At 39.4% G+C, this 21506-nt stretch overlaps 1 protein-coding gene and 1 pseudogene across 13 annotated transcripts in view; one reads left to right on the forward strand and one right to left on the reverse strand.

Annotated features, from left to right (window-relative positions):
• The window catches only part of KCNMA1 (potassium calcium-activated channel subfamily M alpha 1), a 734101-nt gene that overhangs the window by 21018 nt on the left and 691577 nt on the right, over positions 1–21506 (reverse strand). For 12 of the 13 annotated variants that reach the window (XR_010412485.1, XR_010412484.1, XR_010412486.1 and 9 more), the window contains one exon: positions 18792–18922. Coding sequence is in view for 9 of the 13 variants with exons in the window: in XM_054508237.2 (XP_054364212.1) it covers positions 18792–18922 (131 nt within the window). In the remaining 4 variants the exon portion in view is untranslated. Of the gene's footprint in view, positions 1–18791; positions 18923–19409; positions 19761–21506 lie in introns of those variants that run through there. The other variant, XR_010412487.1, reaches the window with a different exon arrangement.
• LOC123847308 (small nucleolar RNA U3) lies at positions 8454–8542 on the forward strand (annotated as a pseudogene).

Consider the following 21506-nt stretch of genomic DNA (forward strand, 5'->3'; position numbering starts at 1 on the left):
AATCTCTATCAATTAAATATGCCAGATAAAATTATGAGGGGGAGGATGTCCTGGTGTGTACACTTTGGGTCTTGTCTTTTTAAGTCCTCTCAACAGTCTGAGGCAGATATAGCATATTAGAGAAGTTTCCCTCAATTGTACATTTGTCTCACATCTGAAACATAACAGGTCTGTCAGGAACAAAACAATGGGAGTTTAAAAAAATTAATAGGGTGTCAAATAAAAGAGCTCAAAAAGACATTTGTCACCCAGCATAATTGGAGAAAAATCTCAAGCAAGGGTCTGCATTCCATTTTCCAAGGTAAGAAGAAATCAAGCAGGTGAAATGAATTCAAACCAGAGTTTGCCCGTGGCTTCTGAGGGCGCGCGGACCTTTGGGAGAGGGTTAGGAAAGACAGCGGCATTTCACCTCCGCAATTTCTCAGACACTTGACCCGGCAAAACGTAGTGGGGAATAAACCAGGTAAGGAGGAGTTCTCGTCCTGGGTAGCCAGCACTAGTTCTCTGTCCTGGGGGAGGTTGACTAACCGGTTCTAGGCTTTGATATTCTCATCCGCAAAATTAGCACAGTCATTAAGATCAAGTTCATATGCAAATTATTCCCTGAGGACTTCTGAGTTCAGATGATAGCTGCTCCTGGGGCAAGATTCACTTTCCTCTTTGAAATACTCGCAAAACCCACCCAGAGTGATAGACAATCTCAACAGCAAAGGAGACTAGGAATGTTACTCAGGAGTCAGACCCTAAGGAGAACCTTGTCTCAGAGATGCCGGAGCTCAGATGTGCCCCGGGGCACAGAAGCAGACCGAGGACAAGCACAGGAGAAGTGTTGCTGGGTCAGTCAGGGGGAAAGAGTCAGGCGGTGGGTTTAATGCTGGCTTCACCTCGCAGGAGCTGTGTGACCCTGGAAAATTATTTGTCATTTTTGTGCCTCAGTTTCATGATCCGTAAAATGTATTAACAGAGTGGTTATAAGGACGATAGAACTAATACACGTGAGGTGCACAGAGCAGGGCTTGGTGCACGAGAACCGCTGATAAACACTTCTGACTTAATAGCAGAGACTCCGAGCTCTCGCTGGTGAGAGGAATGGTCAGCTCATCCTCAACCTTCCCTTTTTAAAAATCATTTATGTTGGGTAAGGGGTGGGCAAACCAAGGCCGTGTATTTCATCCTTGAATCTGTACTTCTCAGTTGCTTCCATTTAAGACCCTATTTGGAATCAGGAATGACACAACAAAGGTCACCAGGGCCCTGCATCCTGGGATGGGACAGCAGTAATGGCAAGAGCCTCCAGAGGTGTGTTTTAGGGGAGGTGGCCTTGGGGCACACCCACAAACATTTCCAAAGTTTTCAGAGGTAAATCCTCTTCCCTACAGTCAGATGGCACATCAGTAGAAGCAGGAGACCCCTCCTTAACACTGGGGCACATTAAATGTATGAGTGCTGGGCACAGAACTTTGACAAGGGCCTTTGAACTCTAATTACCCTTTTAGGTAAGACCAAGAGGAGGAATCTAACAGCTCGCAAAGTGGGCGGCAGAATATTCACAACCTCATATACCCAACTCTGTTTTTCGGTAGAGAAAAATTTAAAAAGCCACTATAAATATTTTTTAAAAGGGAACCACAGTATTTAAGATATAAAGGAAAAGCATCATTTTGACTGATTAAATGGTTGCTGGAAGAAGTAAAAGAAAAAGAAGCATCTGTTTTAGAATAAAATTTTTAAAAGTATAGTTTCTATAAGAAGTAAAAGATCAGATTATAAAAAAGCTGACTTCATACAACTTACCCAATTACTTTTTATGAAAGATATTTAAATTACGTAGATGTGATTAGAGATAATTAAAAGAATCCAATATCCTTTCATGACAAAAACATTCAATAAACTAGGAATAGAAGGGAATTTCTTCAACCTGATAAAGGGCATGTATCAAAAACCCAAAGTTATCAGCAGACATAGTGGTGAAAGACTGGATGCTTTCCCCTTAGAATCAGGAACAAGACAAGGAAGTCCGCTCTCACCACTTCTATTCAACACAGCACTGGGAGCTCTAGCCAAGGCTAGAAAGAAATGAGGGGACCATATCGGAAAGAAAGAAGTAAAACTATCTCAGATTACAGAGAACATAATGTTATATATAGAAAATTCTAAGGTATCTATTAAAATTCAATTATAGATAATAAATGTGTTCAGCAAGTTTGCAGGTACAAAGTCAATATACAAAAAATCATTTGTATATCGATACACTTGCAATGAACAATACAAGAACAAATTTAGGAAATTCCATTTATAATAGCATCATAAAGAATAAACACTTAGGAATAAATTTAACCAAGGAAGTGCAAGACTGGTACACTGAAAACTACAAAATATTGTTGAAAGACATTAAAGAAAATCTAAATAATGGAAAGGCATCCCATGTTTATGGATTGGAAGTCTTAATATGATTAAGACAGTATTCCCCCAAACAATTTACAGATTCAGTACAATCTCTGTCAAAACCCCCAAAACCATTTTTATAGAGATGGAAAAGCTGATTCTAAAATTCATATGAGGGGCACCTGGGTGGCTCAGTGGGCTAAGCATCTGCCTTCAGCTCAGATCATGATCCCAGGGTCCTGGGATGGAGCCCCACATCGGGCTCACCGCTCAGCAGAGAGTCTGCTTCTCCCTCTCCCTCTGCCCCCTGCCCCACTCCTGCTCTCTCTCTCTCTCTCAAATAAATAAATAAAATCTTTAAAAAAATTAAAAAAATAGTAAAATTCATATAAATTTGTAAGCACTCCAAATAATCAAATAATCCAAAAGAGATAAAGTTGGAGGACTCACACTTCCTGATTTCAAAATACACTACAACACTACTGTAGTCAAGACAGTGTAGTATTGACATAAGGACAGACATGGGACTGAATTGAGAGTCCAGAAAGAAACTCACATGCTTTTGGTCAATTGATTTCAACAAGGTGCCAAAACCATTCCATGGAGAAAGAACATAGTCTCTTAAACAAATGGTGCTACAATTCTTGGGCTTCCACATTCAGAAGAATAAAATTGGACCCCTACCTCACACCATATGCAAAAATTAATTCAAAATGGATCAAAGACCTAAATGTAAGAGCTAAAACTATGAAACACTTAGAAGAAAACATAGGGTAAATTGTCATGACCTTTGATTTGAAAATGGATTCTTAAATATGACACTCAAAGCACAGCAACCCCCCCGAAAAAGATAAATTTAACTTCATCAAAGTTAAAATTTTTGTGCATCAAAGTACACTGTCCAGAAAGTGAAAAAAAAAAGAAAACCTTACAGAATGAGAGAAAATATTTGTAAATCATATATCTGATATAGTATCCAGAATATATATATATAATACATATAATCTTATGTAAGACTACATAAATAAAATCTTTATATATATAAAATCTTATATCCCAACAACATAAAGACAAATAACCCAATTTTAAAAATGGACAAAAGACTTAAACATTTCTCAAAAAAAGATATACAAATGGCCAACAAAATAAATGAAAAGATGCTCGACATCACTAGTCATCAGGAAAATGGAAATTAAAACCACAATGAGATACCTCTTTATACCCACTAGGATGGCTATAATCAAAAAGACAAATCATAACAAGAGTTGGTGAGGATGTAGAGAAATTGCAACCCTAACACTCTGCTGGTGGGAATATAAAATGATACTGCCACTTCGAGAAACAGTTTAGCAGCTCCTCATACGGTTAAACAGTTATATAACCCAGCAATTCTACTTCTATATATATATACCCAAGAGAAATTTAAAAAATATGTCCATATGGAAACTTGTATACATGTTTATAGCAACATTATTCATAATAGCTAAAAACGGAAATAGTCCAAATGTCTATCACCTAATGTATGCATAAATAAAATGTGTTATATCCATGAATATTATTCAGTTATATGAATATTATTCTTATCATAAAAAGGGATGAAGTACTAATACCTTGAAAACATTATGTTAAGTGAAAGAAGTCAGTCACAAAAGACTACATATTGTATGATTCCATTTATAAGAAATGTCTAGAAGACATGTATCATATGATCTCACTGATATGAGGAATTCTTAATCGCAGGAAACAAACTGAGTGTTGCTGGAGTGGGGGGTGGGGTGGGAGGGATGGGGTGACTGGGTGATAGACACTGGGGAGGGTATGTGCTCTGGTAAGCGCTGTGAATTGTGCAAGACTGTTGAATCTCAGATCTGTACCTCTGAAACAAATAATGCAATATATGTTAAGAAAAAAAAAAGAAGAAGAAGAAGGTAGCGGGAGGGGAAGAATGAAGCGGGGGAAATCGGAGGGGTAGATGAACCATGAGAGACGATGGACTCTGAAAAACAAACAGGGTTCTAGAGGGGAGGGGGGTGGGAGGATGGGTTAGCCTGGTGGTGGGTATTGAGGGCACATTCTGCATGGAGCACTGGGTGTTATGCACAAACAATGAATCATGGAACACTTCATCTAAAACTAATGATGTAATGTATGGGGATTAACATAAGAATAAAAAATAAATAAATTAAATAAATATATTTACAAAGAAATGTCTAGAAGAAGCAAATCTATAAAGATAGGTGGTAGATTAATGGTTGCTTAGGGCTGGGGGAAGGGGACAGAGGTTAGTGGGGGTTGCTAAAGCATACGGAGGGTTTTTTTGAGGCAATGAAAATGTTCTAAAATTGACTGGTGAAGGTTGTACATATTTCTGATTACACTAAAAATCACAGAATTGTACATTTTAAATGGGAGAATCTTACTTATAAAGAGAAATAGTTAAAAGGTAACTAAACTTATAATGGCCAGATTTTTATCCATTAAGAAGCAATAATTAACGATACTGTATTGTACATAGAAAAATTTAAGTGGGTAGATCTCATGTGAAGTGTTTTTACCAAAACAACAATGAAAAAGAGGCACTATGTTGCAGAACTAAAAATCACATGCACACAAAATCAGTGGTGTGGAAGTAAGACTAAGAAGTTGGCCGAAACTACATAGAGAAATATGTAGAGACCTTTCTTTCTTTTTTTTTTTTTTTAAAGATTTTATTTATTTATTTGACAGAGAGAGAGAGACACAGCGAGAGAGGGAACACAAGCAGGGGGAGTGGGAGAGGGAGAAGCAGGCTCCCCGCAGAGCAGGGAGCCCGATGTGGGACTCGATCCCAGGACCCTGGGATCATGACCTGAGCTGAAGGCAGTCGCTTAACCAACTGAGCCACCCAGGCGCCCTGTAGAGACCTTTCTTTTTCTTTTTCTTCTTCTTTTCTTTCTTTCTTTCTTTCTTTCTTTCTTTCTTTCTTTCTTTCTTTCTTTCTTTCTTTCTTTTCTTTCTTTCTTCCTTCCTTCCTTCCTTCCTTTCCCTTTCTCTTTTTCTTTCTCTTTTTCTTTCTTTCTTTCTTTCTTTCTTTCTTTCTTTCTTTCTTTCTTTCTTTGTTTCTTTCTTTCTTTGTTTCTTTGTTTCTTCTTTCTTTCTTTTTCTTTCTCTTTCTTTCTTTCTTTCTTTCTTTCTTTCTTTCTTTCTTTCTTTCTTTCTTCTTCATTCCTTCCTTCCTTCCTTTCTTTCTTGTCTATCTGCCTGTCTGCCTTCCTGCCTGTCTTTTTTATGAGAATGTTAGTAGATGTTGAGGAAAGACAACAGAGGTCAAATTGATAAATAGTGTTTACAAGTTAACACTGTAAACAAAATTCAAGCAGGTCAAAATGAGTAAGCAAGCAAGGAAACAAATGAACACAACCTGTCTTGAGCTGAAGAATGAACAGAGGATGTGGCTCACCAAGTGAATGTGGCCATCATCTAAATCTGTAACAGGTGAATATTTAAATTTACAATATTAAATGAAGAAAAAATGTCACCTAACACAATGCTGTGAGGAAAAAAATATGCACACGATCAGGTTAGCCAGAGACTTCTCTAGAAAACTTAAGAATGATGCCAACTGAGTTTGGAAAGGACACATTTATTCCAAGAATTCTACATGCAGCTAAATCATCAATCATTTGTGAAAGCAATAGAAATATTAAAAAAAAAACAACAGAAATATTTTTGAATCTCTGAGTGCCTAAGCATTTATTGATTTACTTCATTAAAAAAAATAAGGAACAAAAGTCAGCATCCTTCAAGATCATTTGAAACTTTTAGAAATTAAGAAATGAGCAAATTTGGTTTTAAAATACTGGTGAAATATATTGAAACATGGAATTTAAGAAATGGTTGTATGTTTTATTACTAAACTAAATGCAAACATCAAAAATAATTCTTGAAAGAAAAAATGACAAAATTATTTGTTAATATGGTAATATTAATTTATTTTTAAAAGTCAGAAAAATGAGGTAGGAGAGAGGAGGATGGATATAAAGGAAGAATCAAGAGCTAAATTTTTCTAGATAATAATGCTAAGAAAATATACTTTCAAACATATTTATAGAACGTCTGGTAACCACTAATTAGAATCAAAAATAGAATATAGATAGTTTACTCATCACTAGAGAAACTATGCATACCAAAATATAGCCTATATACCCAAAGATGGATAATAAAAGACACAATTATAGAAGCATGTATAAAGCATAATGCAAAATTATAGCATTATATTTTAATAACTAAACATAAATGAGCTAAAGGATTTGATTAAATTGCAAAGGTTCTCAGACTTATTCAAAAGCCAAAATAAAAATCAAACTCAGATATTTTCAGAGAGAAATAGGAAAAAGCAAAACAAAATAGGCATACAAAACTGTATTTCAAGGGAAAATTTTTAAATGTTACATTAAGCAAGTTAGCTTTGTATTGATAGTTAAAATTTACAATAAAGATATAACCTACTTATGCACAAAATAATATAACTGAAATATAGAAAGTAAAACTAATTAGCAATTAGAGTAAAATAAATGTGGATTGAGAGTGATATGTAAAATATCACTGTGTTTCTAGCTTCAGTAGCTCACACAGACCAAACTATGAGAAAATTAAGGATATAATGAAAGTGCTTTAGTAGATTTGTGCTAAATTTTGCAACATTTTTAGATAGCTTACAAACAGTAATTACAAAAAAACGATCAACAGCTCAAAGTATAAAATTTCAATATATACAATAAAGCATAAGCTGTAGAGTCTACATTTAGAAAATTAAGATAATAGTAGAAATAAAAGTAAATATCCCAACATCTCCAGGCTTAAAAGAAAAGTATTCTAAAACCTAACTATAGGTCAAGATGGAAATCAAACTTAGAATATAGAGTATTTAAAAGTTAACTATTTGAAAATGGCATATAAGAATGTCATGGATTGAGGCCAAAGCTACAGAAACAAATTCAGAGCCTTAAGTGATTTTATTATTAAGTACAAAAGAATTACAATAAATAATGCTAAGCATTAAAAGAACTGTCTTTTACTGTTCTTTTTTTATTTTAGAAAAGCAGAAGGATAAAATAATAAAGCATCAATTAATGAAATCACAAGAGGATATTTATTAAAATGATAAATATAAGAAATAATTCTTCGAAAAACTAAACAAGCCTATGACAAATATAACTAAAAAAATAAAATGAGAAATAAGAAAGAGAATATAGTGTCATACATGTTTGAGAATTAACACTCCTATCCCGGAAGCTCTCTTTAGTATCACAGCTCCTGGTCATGCATAGGAACAGCTACTGTTGTTCAAGGGAAAGCAAAATAATGACCATCCATAGATAGAGAAGATTATTACGAAAAAATAAAAAAGAATACCATATTCCTTAACACGTCAACTGGATGTTATAATGTCTTATTTTTTCCAGTAAAATTTTTAAGTTTGATATATGTCATAGATTCAACTGGACTTTTAATATTTATTTATTTATTTGTTTGTTTATTTTGCGAGAGAGACAGAGACAGAGACAGGGAGAGAGAGAGAGAGAGTGTGTGTGTGTGTGTGTGTGTGTGTGTGTAGGGGAGGGGTGGCAGAGGGGCGGAGAGAATCTACGCAGGCTCCATGCTTAGCCCAGAGCCAGACATGGGGCTCCACACGGGGCTCTATCTCAAGACCCTGAGATCATGCCCTGAGCCAAAATCAAGAGTCGGGAAGCTTCACCCACTGAGCCACCCAAGTGCCCCTCAACTGGACTTTTTAAAAACTTGATACAACTATGCTAAATTTCCTCTGGAAGCAGTTTATGAAATTGTCCTCCCAGGGACTGTAATAAATATTAAATATTTCATAACTTAACATTGTAGACAATAGTAAAAATGAGAAGACCAATCAACCAGAATAGATTACTGAGAACAATAGTCTAATAGTTCTATGTACAAATGCAGGAGCTGGCAAATCTGGCCCTTGGGCCAAATCCAACCTGCCACCTGTTTTCTTAAATAAAGTTTTATTGGGACCTAGACATACCCATTTGTTTACAAATGGGCTTTTAAAGACTATACTTTCAGGGATCATTTCTATAGTTTATTACAAATGGGCTTTTATGCTATAATGACAGAAGTCAAGTACTTTCAACAGAGTCTTTATGGTTCTCAAAAACCTAAGATATTCACCACCTGGCCCTCTACAAAAAAAATTTGCTGATCTGTTCTTTAATATGATAAGGAAAGCATCATACACCGTAAGGAAAAAAATGTTTTTTCAAGAAATGATTTAGGGATAACTGGCTATCTGGAAAAAATTCTTCAACAATATGGTAATGATTAAATAAATCATGATATACTTATATTACTTACATTGTCCAGATATTTATGTTTTCAGAGAATATTTAATGGCATAGTAACAATTATATGATGTAATAGTAAAATATGCAAAAAGGCAGGATCCAAAAAACAACATGACATAAAATTCATGTTAAAAGGGCAGACCTCGGGGCACCTGGGTGGCTCAGTCCGGTAAGCGTCTGCCTTTGGCTCAGGTCATGATCCCAGAGTCCTGGGATGGAGTCCCGCATCGGGTGCCACTCTCAGCAGGAACCCAGATTCTCCCTCTCCCTCTGCCTGCCTGTCTGCCTACTTGTGATCTCTCTGTCAAATAAATAAATAAAATCTTAAAAAAAATTAAAATGCAGACCTCAAGTGATACAGGTTTATTCATGTAAAAATAATTGTACTTAGTACCCCCAAATTTTACTTGGTGATTAACTCTTGGTGATAGAATTCTGACTGATTTTAATTTTTTCCTATAATTTTATTTATTTTACATATTTTGACCGTGAAAATATATTTATATTAAATTTCTAAAAAAGGAAATGAATGAAATTCATATAACTCAGTAGCAAAAAAACACGAAAAAATCCTATTCAAAATGGGCAAAGAAACTGAATAGACATTTTTCCAAAGAAGACATACAAATGGCCAACAGGTACATGGAAAGGTGCTCAACATCACTAACCATCAAGGAAATGCAAATCAAAACCACAATGAGCTATCACCTCACAACTGCTAGAATGACTGTTGTCAAAAAGGCAAGAAATACACGTTGATGAGGATGAAGAGAAAAGGAGACCCCTGTGCACTGTGGTTGTGAATGTAAATAGGTGCAGCCACTATGAAAAACAGTATAACTGTTCCTCAAAAAATTACAAATAGTACTACCATATGATCCAGCAATTCCCCTTCTTGGTATATCTGAAGGATGCAAAATCACTATCTCAAAGATACCGCTGCACTCCCATATTCACTGCAAAACTTTTTACAGTAGCCAAGACATGCAAACAACCTAAGTGTCCATTGACAGATGAGTGGATAAAGAGAATGTGGTGTGTGTGTGTATGTATATGTATATATATATAACGGAATACTACTCAGCCATAAAAAGAAGGAAATCCTGCCATTTGCAACAACATGGATGAATCCTGAGAGCATTACGTTAAGTGAAATAAGTCTAAGAGAGAAATCCAAATATTGTATAATCTCACTTACATGTGGAACCTGGGGGGGAAAAAAAAAAAACAAAAACCTGACCTCACAGAGACAAGAGAACAGATTGGTGGTTGTCCAGGGCTGGACATGGGGGGTGGGGGGAAACAGGTAAAGGTGGTCAAAGGACACAAGTTTCCAGTAAGATGAATTCCATTCATTCCATAAGATGATTACGTTCTGGGGATGTAATGTACAGCAGTTAACAGTACTGTTGTATATTTAAAAGTTGCCAAGAGAGTAGATTTTAAAAGTTCTCACACACCCACACAAATATACAGCTATGTGAGGAGATGAATGTGTCAACTAACCCTACTGTGGCAATCATTTCTCAATATATGCATATATCAAGTCATTACACTATATACCTTAAATGTACATAGTGTTATAAGTTCATTATATCTCAATAAAACTGGGCCAAAGAAAGGAAGCAAATGTTATAAAATAGTGCAAGGCAAAAAATGCAGCCACAAACAACCTGATGAAAATATAGCTGAATATTTAACTGATCTCAGGATACCTGATAGTTCTCTTGTTCAGCAGGCACTTTTGAAGCAAAAACACTATAGAATAATTCACAAAAGTAAATATGCATTTACATGATTACATATAAGTTAAAAGTTTAGATACTTCAAAAATTATCATAAACACAATTAAAGGGCCTTCTAGAGAAAATGATAATCAGTGCCGGCTGGAGCACATGGGATAGGATTTACACACCCATGATGGCAGTATGAATTAATAGGAGAGAATCCAGCCATATGCATCAAGAGCTTTGAACGTGTTCCTATTTGTTAAAAACCCAGTAAGTTTGCCTCAAGATAATAAATTGCTTCTTGTTCAAAGATCATGTGCAATAATGTTTATCACAGGGTTAATTATTGTTAAAACAAAAAATTTTTAACGTGAAATGTCTCATGATAGGTAAATAATGGTTAAAGAGGTTCTGGAATATCTATAGGTTAGAGTCTCAGGAAGTCCTATGGAGGCATTGCAAATCATGATACTCAATAATACAACATGATTAAATGCTCTGGATAAAATACTAAGTGTTAAAAGAAAAGAAAAAAAAAAACAAGATATAAAACTGGGTGATCCATATTTATCCATCTGGGAGGAAATATACCAAAATATTAATCATGCTTATCTTTGGGTATTGTAAATATGGTTCACTTAAATGTTTTTCTTTATATAGTTCTGTGCTTTCAAAATATCCCACACAACATGAATAACTTTTCTAATGAAAACTGTCAATGATTTTTAAACATAAAACACTGTAAGTTCTGCTTTGCAATGATAAGTTTAGAAGGTCAACATGAAAGGTTATTGTTTTGTCAAATCTCAAGGATTTGACCTCAACATGTTTCCCCTTCTGTGTTGAAATCAGTTACACTGTAACAGCACAGAATTTTTGATCAATCAGTCGCTGACATTTATTGAGCATCTACTAATCCCTAGGTCTTTGTTTGGCTTGCAATAGAATTGTATTCTATTCAAAGAGTGTGTCACTTACAAAATTTCCCATCAACGGGTATAATTTCAGGGTGGGTCACAGGGTTTTATGGGTAGCTGAACAGCTCTGGAACCACTCATAACTCTGAACACAAATCTCTACCCTCCAACCTGTATCCTAGATCTCTCTCCTTGATTCTCCCATGCAGGCATCAAGGAGCCTCACTGTGGGCAGCATTATCTGCTATGACAGAGAATAATGACGTCTGTCTCTCAGCAGAGCACTCCTGCTCCCATTTGGTTGGCTCAATATTCAGCTGCAGAGAAGTACTTTGAGCATTTCATGTGGGTGTGTTCTGAGCACATATCAAGGTTTCTTTGTGATCTGAGTAACTTAGTGAAAAGACAATGCTTTTCTTGAAAAAGGATGTCTAGTTGGTCATAACGGAAGGCACAAATTTCTTCATACATTGATTGGTCGGCAGCTAAGCAGCAAATCCAGAGCTTTCTGCATAGAAAGTGGCTATTTCAGTACCATGCAGCAAACAGATGCTAGGCCCTCAAATGCCAATTATAACAGACAATCCCTATGGAGAATGTGCCAGCTAGAACAAACTTCTGTACAACTCACCTGACCCAGAGGGTATCATTTTTTTCTGGATTAAAGAAAACACTAGAATCGAAGAAACACAAACTTCCGAAGGGAGGATTGTAATATGGAAGTGTGATCTTTCGCCTCCTGAGCTACCCATGTAGTCTAAGGAATATGGGAGTCTCTCTTCCCACTACCAACGTCGGGGTTCCACCCCTAGTCAGGGAAGCCTTTCTTCCCAATAAGACAAGAAGACACCCCTGGTTATGTGTACTGACCTCAGAATTCAGCTCGTATGGTTTTAAATCCCTGATTCACCATTCAACACCTATGACAATGGGAACGTTGCCTGACTTTTCTATGCTTCCAATTCCTTATCCATGTAACAGGAACACAAAAACCCCAGTGCAGGCCAGCTTATAGGATAGCGTTAAATGAGATACTTCGTGTAACTTCAAATGCACAACAAATAAACGGTAGCTTATAAAAATAACAACCGGCTAGCAATGCAACCAATTTGGAAAATTCCCTCTCTCTGTGTTTCTGTGTTCTCATCTCTTATATCAGAGATCTGGCCCAGATCACACACATAGCCTCCTTGGCCTCTGAACTTTGACATTTCTCAGATCCCATATGTAGACGGAGTAAGAGGCATGGAGGAAGCCGAGAAATGCTGGGCAGAGGACCTGACTGCACAGGGAAATCTGAGCCTGCAGTGCCACCTAGCCTGCTCTGAGGACACCCCTCTGCGCCTGTGTTTCTAACTCACTGGTGCATCTTCCTCTTTTTATTTTTTTAAAGTATAATTACCAGAGCTTATGTTTCACAGTTAATGCTGTCAAGCCTTTTAAACTAATTGGTCTTTTATAGAAAATTTAACTGAAAATTAACACATCTTTTAATAACATTGCCTTAACTTTAATGGCACTTTGCCTTTCGTTTATAATTGCTCTAAAATTGTCATTTTCCATGCCACAGCTGCCATTTTTTAGATTTGTTAGTTTTCATGGTGTAGATTTTTATTTTTAGTATTTTTCTTTCATGAAGGATGAGAACGATTTGATTTTTTTTTTTTTTTTCAATCCTGGCCCTGCCTGGCCTGATGTGACAGTGGTGAAACGTTCTGGGTGCAACAGAGCACGCTCCCATTTGCCACATGGACACCAGTGCTAGGTCCTCTGCCTCGGGATGGCCCATGGGCCGTCCCTCACCTTGCGAGCAGAAGAAATGAGGCTCTTGAGTGGAGTGTAAGGAAGAGGGCCAGGGAGGAGTCATTTGTTTATGTAACATGGCACCGGATTAGCTTGGAGAACTTGGTCTGCTCCATGACACCCTCCTGGGGTGCAGCCAAAACACAATTACAATTAAGAGAGCAAATCATGTGGGTCCATCTTCCAGATGGTCACATTCTTCAGTCTTACCAACATAAGCCCAGTTATTTCTGACAGAGACCAGCTCTGATATTAGAGAATAGAATAGAGAAACATATAACATATGTGTGTGAGTACACACACATACGTGTATGTACACACACATATATAATAAATCTACTTCTTTGTAGTTACATTTGATCTGAAGAAATATTTGTCTATTCTGTGAAAGACTTTCATCTACCTTTGTTCTTACCCGATTACGCTAACGTGATAAGGGGTTGTTAATATCATTCCCATTAACAGTTGGACCCAACTGAGTCCCAGACAGTGGAAAAGACATGCATGGGCTGCTGGTGAGCTGGGACTGGAACCTGTACGACCTAATTCGTGGGCCAGTGCCACACTGTTTCTCCTGTAAGTCCTCGCCTTTGTTATGAAATGCAAATTCATTGAACATGCAAATACCCACCCTGGGCATTGGTGCAGTGAGCAAAGCAAAGACACGCTTGGCACAAAATGCTCATACTGAAGTTTTTCTTGGGCTCCTGGGGGATTCAGCAGCAGGGATCCCAAAAAAGGTTGAGGGTTCAAAGAAAATGGACATCATGTGCTCATCCTTCTGACTCCAAGCACAGGCCCATGGCCAGAAGCCCAAGGATGCTGGCTGACTAGAGCCGTACAGGCTCACAAAATTAGAAGCAGGAGGCCTGTAAGTCTGGTTCAGTGGTTCAGTGGGATGCATAGGCGGGGACCAGTGGGATGGGTGAAGCAGGCGAGTGGGAGAGTTCAACAGCGAACATGGTGGGCTGTAATTAAGGGAAGCATAACTCAGCTCTAGCCAACTGGTGCTTTGTGGGTATCCGGGAATCTGCTTTGTGACTCCAAACAAAATAAGCCGGAAATCCATATTTTATGTGTAATCTTATGATCTTAAAATATTGGCCACAAATTCCATTTAAAAATGAAAAACTTTGGGAAATGCAGAACTTGTCTGTGGGATGCGTGTTGCCTGTAATGTGTCATTTTGAGACTTTTATGAGAGACGATTCATTAGAAGCCAGAGATCAATCCAGCTCCTCATGCCAATACATTGTGCTTCTTCTCTTAAAATGAGTGCAGTAGGATGGAGTGTGGGACAGAAAAATAATCGGGGGTTACTTCAGGAGTCAACTCAGTGATGGGTGCGCCCCTCCAGCCAGCACACACAGGAAGCGGTGACCTCAGGAGGATCCTGCTGGGATCCAAAGGAAGATGACTGAAGTGTTTAATCCTGACTGAGAACTTGATGGGACATGGTCTTTTGTACTCAGAATACTCACAGTGTGGACAGTAGCTTTGCCTGTCTGACTGCTTCTTGCATGTCCCTCCCCTGTATCTACCATGTTCCAAGCATGACAGCCTTCAACAACTCCCTCAGACCCCCCAAAGTCAGCTCGGCACCACTGTTCAGCTTTGCCCCCCGATCTGTCTCCTGCCTTGGAAACTGCATCACCCTCGCCCCCACGTGCTCTCTTCTGACTTTTCAGTGTCAGCTTCCAAGTTTTCAGCTGAGACAACTTTACTCTGACCATTGCGGCTAACACAGGTCTCCACACCCATTCGAACGATTTTATGTTCTTCAAATCCGTTTCGCCCATTTGATTTTATTCATTTACTACTACCGATGGTAGCTATCATTACTGATTTACATAATTAGCTCCCACTAGAATGAAAGTTCCAACAACATGAGGGCAGGGTCTTCCTCTTTCTCCTCCACTGCTAAATCCCCAGCATCCAAATAGTGCCTGGCATTTAGTTAAGTGCTCAGTGAAGGCAATGATCAATAATAATAAATACAATATTGAGCTTGTCATGTGTGAAGTGCGGCACTAATCACTTTACAGCCTTAACTCACTTATTTATCTCAACAATTCTATGAGGTAAGTGCTATTATTATCCCAATTTTAAAGATGATAAAAGCGAGGCACAGAGAGATTAAGTTTACGCCGCCAGTAAATGCTGGTGCTGGGATCTGCATCCGGGAAGTCTGGCTCTTGGTTCATGACTTTTCTGCCTAGGGAGGGGCCAGGTAGAACTCAAATTGGGGCTGTGGGTGGGGCGAGGGGTGTCTGTGGAAAAGAAGTCTGAACACTTGAGCGCCAGTCTCGGCTCTAAATACAGAGACGCTTCCTTTCATCTTTTCCGTGTGTGTGTGAGCAGCAAGCTGGTACCACTCCGAAAAATACATCGCCTAGTTGTGAGCCTCTTCCTAGAGGCACATTCCCACAAGCATAATCATTGCCTCTGATCATGTGTTTCTGCTGTTGATTAGCAGGAGAAAGCCGTGAGGCCATGTCTGCAACATCCCTATCTGTTCAGGGATGCTTGTGACGAATCAAAACATTATTCTTTAAACAAATGAAGCAGTAAGCAGCAGGAGTTGAGTTATGAAGGACAATATTCAGGGGATGTTTAGACACATGATTAAGTGGCAATTTGGGGGCTAGAAAAAGGAGATCATGGACATCTGAGGAGGTGAGTGTGTGTGAACATCGTGGTGTTGCTTGTAAGCGAATGACTGGGATGGAAGCTTACCTCTGGTTCCTGCTGCTTGGAGTCTCAATTTCCCAATTTACATTCCTGCCAACCTTTTCAAATCCTTCTAATTACTGCCTTGGTTCCTGACTAGTCTCCTGGTTTTTCATAAATTAGGGTTGGGGTGGAATGCAAAGAAATCACAGGTAACATTTTTGTCAGAAGGCCCGATTCAACTGGGTCTGCTGAGCCAGACCCAATGCAAGACGTCACCGTGGAACTTGTTCATCCCAGACAAGGAAAACCAGGCCTGGAACCATCGGATAGGCGTTTTGACTAATGATCTGAAAAGTCACTGTCAGTGCAACAGTTAAATACGTCTTGCTTCAGGTTTATTCACATTATTGTCCGAAAGATCAGTCACTGTGGCTGAAGTGCCTTGCACAGTTCTGGGCCCTCAATAAATGAAGCTGATGGTGATTACAATGACTGTTACTAGATTCCTGATACTCTTCTTTCCCAGGCTGGAATTCAGAAGGAATGCTTCGGGGCAGACCGGTCGCATCCACATGTGTCTTAGCTCCTCTCTCCCAGACACTTCAGTTTGCATTTCAAAGGAGATTAGAGATGGCTTCTTAAAAATTTCAAACCAACCCACTTCGATTTCTCATCTGAGTTTCCAAGAACTGACTCACTGGTGGTGCTATAGACGGACAGAGGTGTAGCTCAGATCCAGAGGGGCCCCCTACCCCCACCCCATGGCCACCCAGTGCCCCTCCGGTTGTATAGGGGTGAAGTTCTTTGCTGCTTAAAATCCATTTTATGGGCTTACTGGTATGAGGGGCTGGCTTCACGGGCGTGTGGCCTGTGCGGTCACCCATGGTCCATGCTCAGAAGGGCCCCTCACTTGGCTTAAAGCTCTGCAGTCATCATTTTGAAATTCTTAATAACGTATGAAAAAGTGGCCTTGCTAATTATATAGCTGCCTGGAATATCCTGCATGTCTGATATGTAGAAACATAAATAATTGTATAAGTTTGGATTTTATAAAATGTTAATAGAGTATTTTGGAGTTCTTGGGGGAAAAAAAAAGCCACTGTACCCAGTTTCACCATCTTTTAGTGAGACCAGTCTTCTGGATTCTCTCTAATTAGGATCAGAAGTAAAATGAAATTTCTAAAGAGATGAATTACAGAAATCCATTGGAAACTGAAGACCAGTACAGACAATTTGGCCCTGTATGAGCACATCCTGTAGCTTTCGTCATTCCTTCTGGCTTGCTTAAGGAGTTTCCACAAACTGAGCCCAACATCACCAGCAGGTAGAGAGGTTAGGCCCAGAACCATCAGGCCATCAGAAAAAAATCACAAGTCCTGGGAAACCGAGAGCGCCTTCTCTAGTGACCTTTTTCTCTCCTTCTTGGCTTTGGAAAGCAAAGGTCTGGCATGACGCCTAGTCAACCTTAATTCAGATGAATATTGTTTCATAATTATTTTTAAATCCATAATTCTAATTTTTAAAATAAGATATGCTTGCAGCTGGACCACATTCAGGAATATAGAATAACCTAAATTAGTCTTAAAAAGCTTTGTTTTTTCTTTCCTCAAATAGGGGTTCTTCTGGGATTAGCTTTAACGAATAGAGAAGAATAATGCATAATTAGCATATCAGTTGTTTAACACATTCAGGAGAATAGCCTTCTTAAGCACTTTAAGAAATGTATGTATATAAAAAAAAAAAAAGAAATGTATGTATATAAAAACTCTCGGAGCTATGTTTATGGTTTTAATGTGTTCAATAAAACTCCTGTTCATGGATTCCTCAAAGGTCAGTTTTTATCCAGCTTATGTCTGTATTTTCATAAATTGTGAATTTGAGAATTCCAAAATAAAGAGGCTTTTCTCTATAATAAATAAAGACACTCAGTGGGAACACTTCACAATCCCCACTTGTAACCCATTCTACTGTCTGCTTTTGCCTTTCGCAATTCAAGAGAGCTCCATGAACTGGGGCCTACTTTTTAATACGTTACTTGTTTTTGGTCTCAAAAGTGAAAAAAACAATGCCTTGATTGTTTGGTGCATATCAAGTTATAAAAGAAACCAATGATGCTTTTGACCCCTAAGACAGCCCACCCTCCTCTCTCTGCTACTACTTCATTCCCTCCCAGCAGCAGAGAACTGGCCAGACCTGACCCTCGTGCATGGTCCTCTCCCAGGCCTTACATTTCAGTGGCAAGCAGTGACCTAGGAGTCACCCTCGACACTTTGTCCTCTTCCATATTCTGCTCATATTCAATCTATCCCCAAGCCCTATCAATCTTCCTGACCAACACCACTCAGATGCACCCATCTCCCTCTAGCTCTGCCAGCTCTATCCTTATCCAAACTTTGATAGCCCCAAATTCAGATTTCCTGCTGCCATCTTGCCTCCTGAGCCATCCTCCACACACCAGCCAAGACAATCCTCTTAAAACATAAACCAGATCACATGACTTGCCAGCTTAAAACCATCCTTCAAGGTCTCCTCATTGACCTTAAGAAAAAAACCAAAGCCATGACAATGGGTTTCTTGGTCTTATAGGCCCAACCTTGCCTCATCCTCTCCTCTTCCTCTCTCACTGTGGCCCAGCTACAAAGGCTTTCTTTGGCCTCCTTAGATTGCCAGTTTCCTTCACCACCAGGCCTTTGCATTTGCTTTCCTTCTTTGAGGGGGATATTCTTCCCCACAAAATCTCCCCTCTTCCTGATCTTCCTCACACTTTCAAGAATTCATAATCAAACGTTTATTTGTACAACAGTTTGGTATCCCCTTCTAGAGTGCAAGCTTTGTGTGGTCATGCTCTCCCCAGCTCCAGTCCTGGGCCATTGATGTTGGAGGTTGGAGGTGCTCTACTCCCATATCCCGCACCCACTCACCGCGCTCATGAGCGAGTCCAGGACACTGACTGCAAATGCTGTCCCACATGCAAATGGCTGCGTGAGGTACAGTTCTGTGTCAGGATCATCATCATCGTCTTGGTCCAAAAACTGAACGTTAGTATCATTCACTAGAAAAAGTGTAAAATGAGAATTAGCTCAAAAGACCACACACGGACAGTGAAGCCAGAGAAAGAGCAGGCTACTGATTTAGCAACACTGAAGTCACTGAAAAGGAGAGAAAAGCATGGGAGAAGCTGTAGATGAATCTTGGGGTGGGCGCCAGTGGACTCAATGGACCGCTCTTATGTGATTGTTCAAGCTTCCCAGGCCTGGTGAGCAATGAGTTCAAGCAGCCTTGATCCATGGCAGACCACTGGAGAATGGCTGGACAGTGCTGGTCAGTCCTTTGGTATAGTTTTAGAATCATGACCGAAAAGCACTTCAGGGTGCTTTTCGGTCGCCAAGTCCTTTGAGAGATGGACATATTTCAAGGATGAGTAGCCATGAGTAGCCATGCTGGGATGCTAAGTTTAGCCACAGGAAAAGAAAGCAACTTATCGAGACCGGAGAGCAGGAGACTAGGAGCACAGCAAAGGCGCATAGCAAGGAATTCACCTGTAGGCAGGACCTACAGCCTGCCCGGGGTCAGCCTGGGTAGGGTCTGGTGTCCCTAGCCCTGAATCCAGGCCCACCCCGACAGGCCCTGTTTGATAGAACAGTGACCCCAGGTGGGATGGATCCCTGGCTGTCTCCGTCTGCTTGCTGGCAAGTGCTTGCTGTGCATTCCAAGTTGCATGGGGACGCCCACGTTCTCCCTTTCCCCTTCTACACAGCTCAGTCTTTTATGTCCTGTGGCTCCATGACAAGCAGCATCTGATGCTGTAGTTCGTTTCCATCTGAGGATTCCTCAAGGACTCCTCTGGCAGGCGGGTGCAGACGGATTGGCTGTCACTAAGATGTCTTCAACTTATTAAAAATTAAATGACAAATTAATTTCCATTCCCATCTTGGCTTCAGAAATTATCAGTGTTGCAGAGCAAGTAATAGGGAAGAAAGTGTGTGGTGGGGGAGGAGATGAGCGCTCGTGGTTTCTGGAATAATTATGGTGCTTTTAGGAAAAGTGTAGATGAGGTTTCCTTTTTCTGATTCCTTTCTAAATGTATCAGTAGTGAATTCTCTTTCCGAGAGCTACTGTTTTAATTTTTTTTTTTCCTAAGCGTAACTTTCTGGATAACTTTTTCTTTCAACCTTTGCTTGTTTATTGTATAAGGCAGAGTAAATGATAATAGGATAAAAGGCTAGGCATGGAATTAGTTTTAAATGACACCGTCTTGTTTCCCTAGAGAAAAATTTTAATGGAGGAACATCTTTGCTCAGTAACACTTGAATTACAGGCTAGTGGGTAAAAGTGCAAAATGCGGGATCTGACAAGTAAGCTTTGAATCCAGGCTCTGTACAAACTCTGTATAAGCCTGTGGCTTCATCATTCTGCACCTTACTTTCTCTCTCTATAAAATGGGAGAGTTACTAGCAGCTCTCATGAGATTGTCAGGAGGCTCCTAAGGGATTGTGCTTGGTGAGCCTGGCCCAGGACCTTGACAAATATTAGCTGCTCTCAGGTTCGCCTGTCTGATTAAATATTCTGTCTACACTACTACACTATGAAAATTCCCACCTTCCTTCCGCCTCTCTCAGAAGCAAGTAAGGCCTTGCTCAGGAATCCTACAGGGTCAAAGTGGAGCTTTTCCCCTCCTCCCTTCATTTACCCAAAAGCACATTGGAGGCCACAGTTTTGGCTTCTTGCTTTGTGAACCAGAAAACATGAACTCTGGACAATAATGCAGAGGAGTGTGGTTTTAATTACTTAGAACAACCAAGGATGGTGTGTGCATTGACACTCCAAAAGGGGTAGCATCTGTTATCTCTTTTCAAGGCCATGGGGAAGGGCTGGTAGTAGACTTGGAGGAGAAGTGGCCACAGGTAGGGAGAGATGACTAGATCATCAGCGAGCCAGGCATGTCAGTTATTGGAAAAGAGCTAAGGCAGGAACCAGGGTTCTGTGAAAATCCTGTGTCTCGTTCTGGGAGAGTCTCATAGGGAGAGCAGACAGTGTTACCCAAAGCCTATTTCACAGAACAGTAATTATATGGTGCCAACATGTGATTTTTTAACCCCTCCCCCAATGTTTTAGGTCATAGATAGCTGGAAACCAGGTTAAGTAGCTTTAAACAAATGTCCTTCTTGTGGAACTTCTAGAAGCTTTTGACCCACTACCATCAATTGAAACTCTCCAAGTGGATGAAGATAGGAATATACTATACAGCTTTAAAAAAACCTGGTATCCTCTGTGCTTTTTAGAAGGCATTTTACTGGTTTGGCATTATGCAGAACACATCTCAGAACATGCAGGTAAACAGTAAATATTTGTGGGGGTGCGGGGTAGCGAAGTGGTCAGACGATGATGGTATGTTTGCCAAAGGTGGTATGACCACCAGGAAAATAGGGCTTAACACAGAAGGTAAGGGTGATGTGTACACATGGAAGGTTCTCTGAGCTCACAGAAGAAATCTGGTGAGGGACGAAGGCTTTGGGAAATTCAGTTATGCTAACTGAATGCCTGCATCATTGCCTCAGATTTGGGGCACCAAGCCTTCTCTTTCCTCTTCTCCTAATCACAAATCAAGATATCCTAGTTAGTTGGTAGCATACGAA

Source organism: Mirounga angustirostris, unplaced genomic scaffold (assembly GCF_029215605.1).
Source record: "Mirounga angustirostris isolate CCGP_5_RB_7025 unplaced genomic scaffold, mMirAng1.0.hap1 SCAF_6, whole genome shotgun sequence".
Taxonomy (NCBI): Eukaryota; Metazoa; Chordata; class Mammalia; order Carnivora; family Phocidae; genus Mirounga; species Mirounga angustirostris.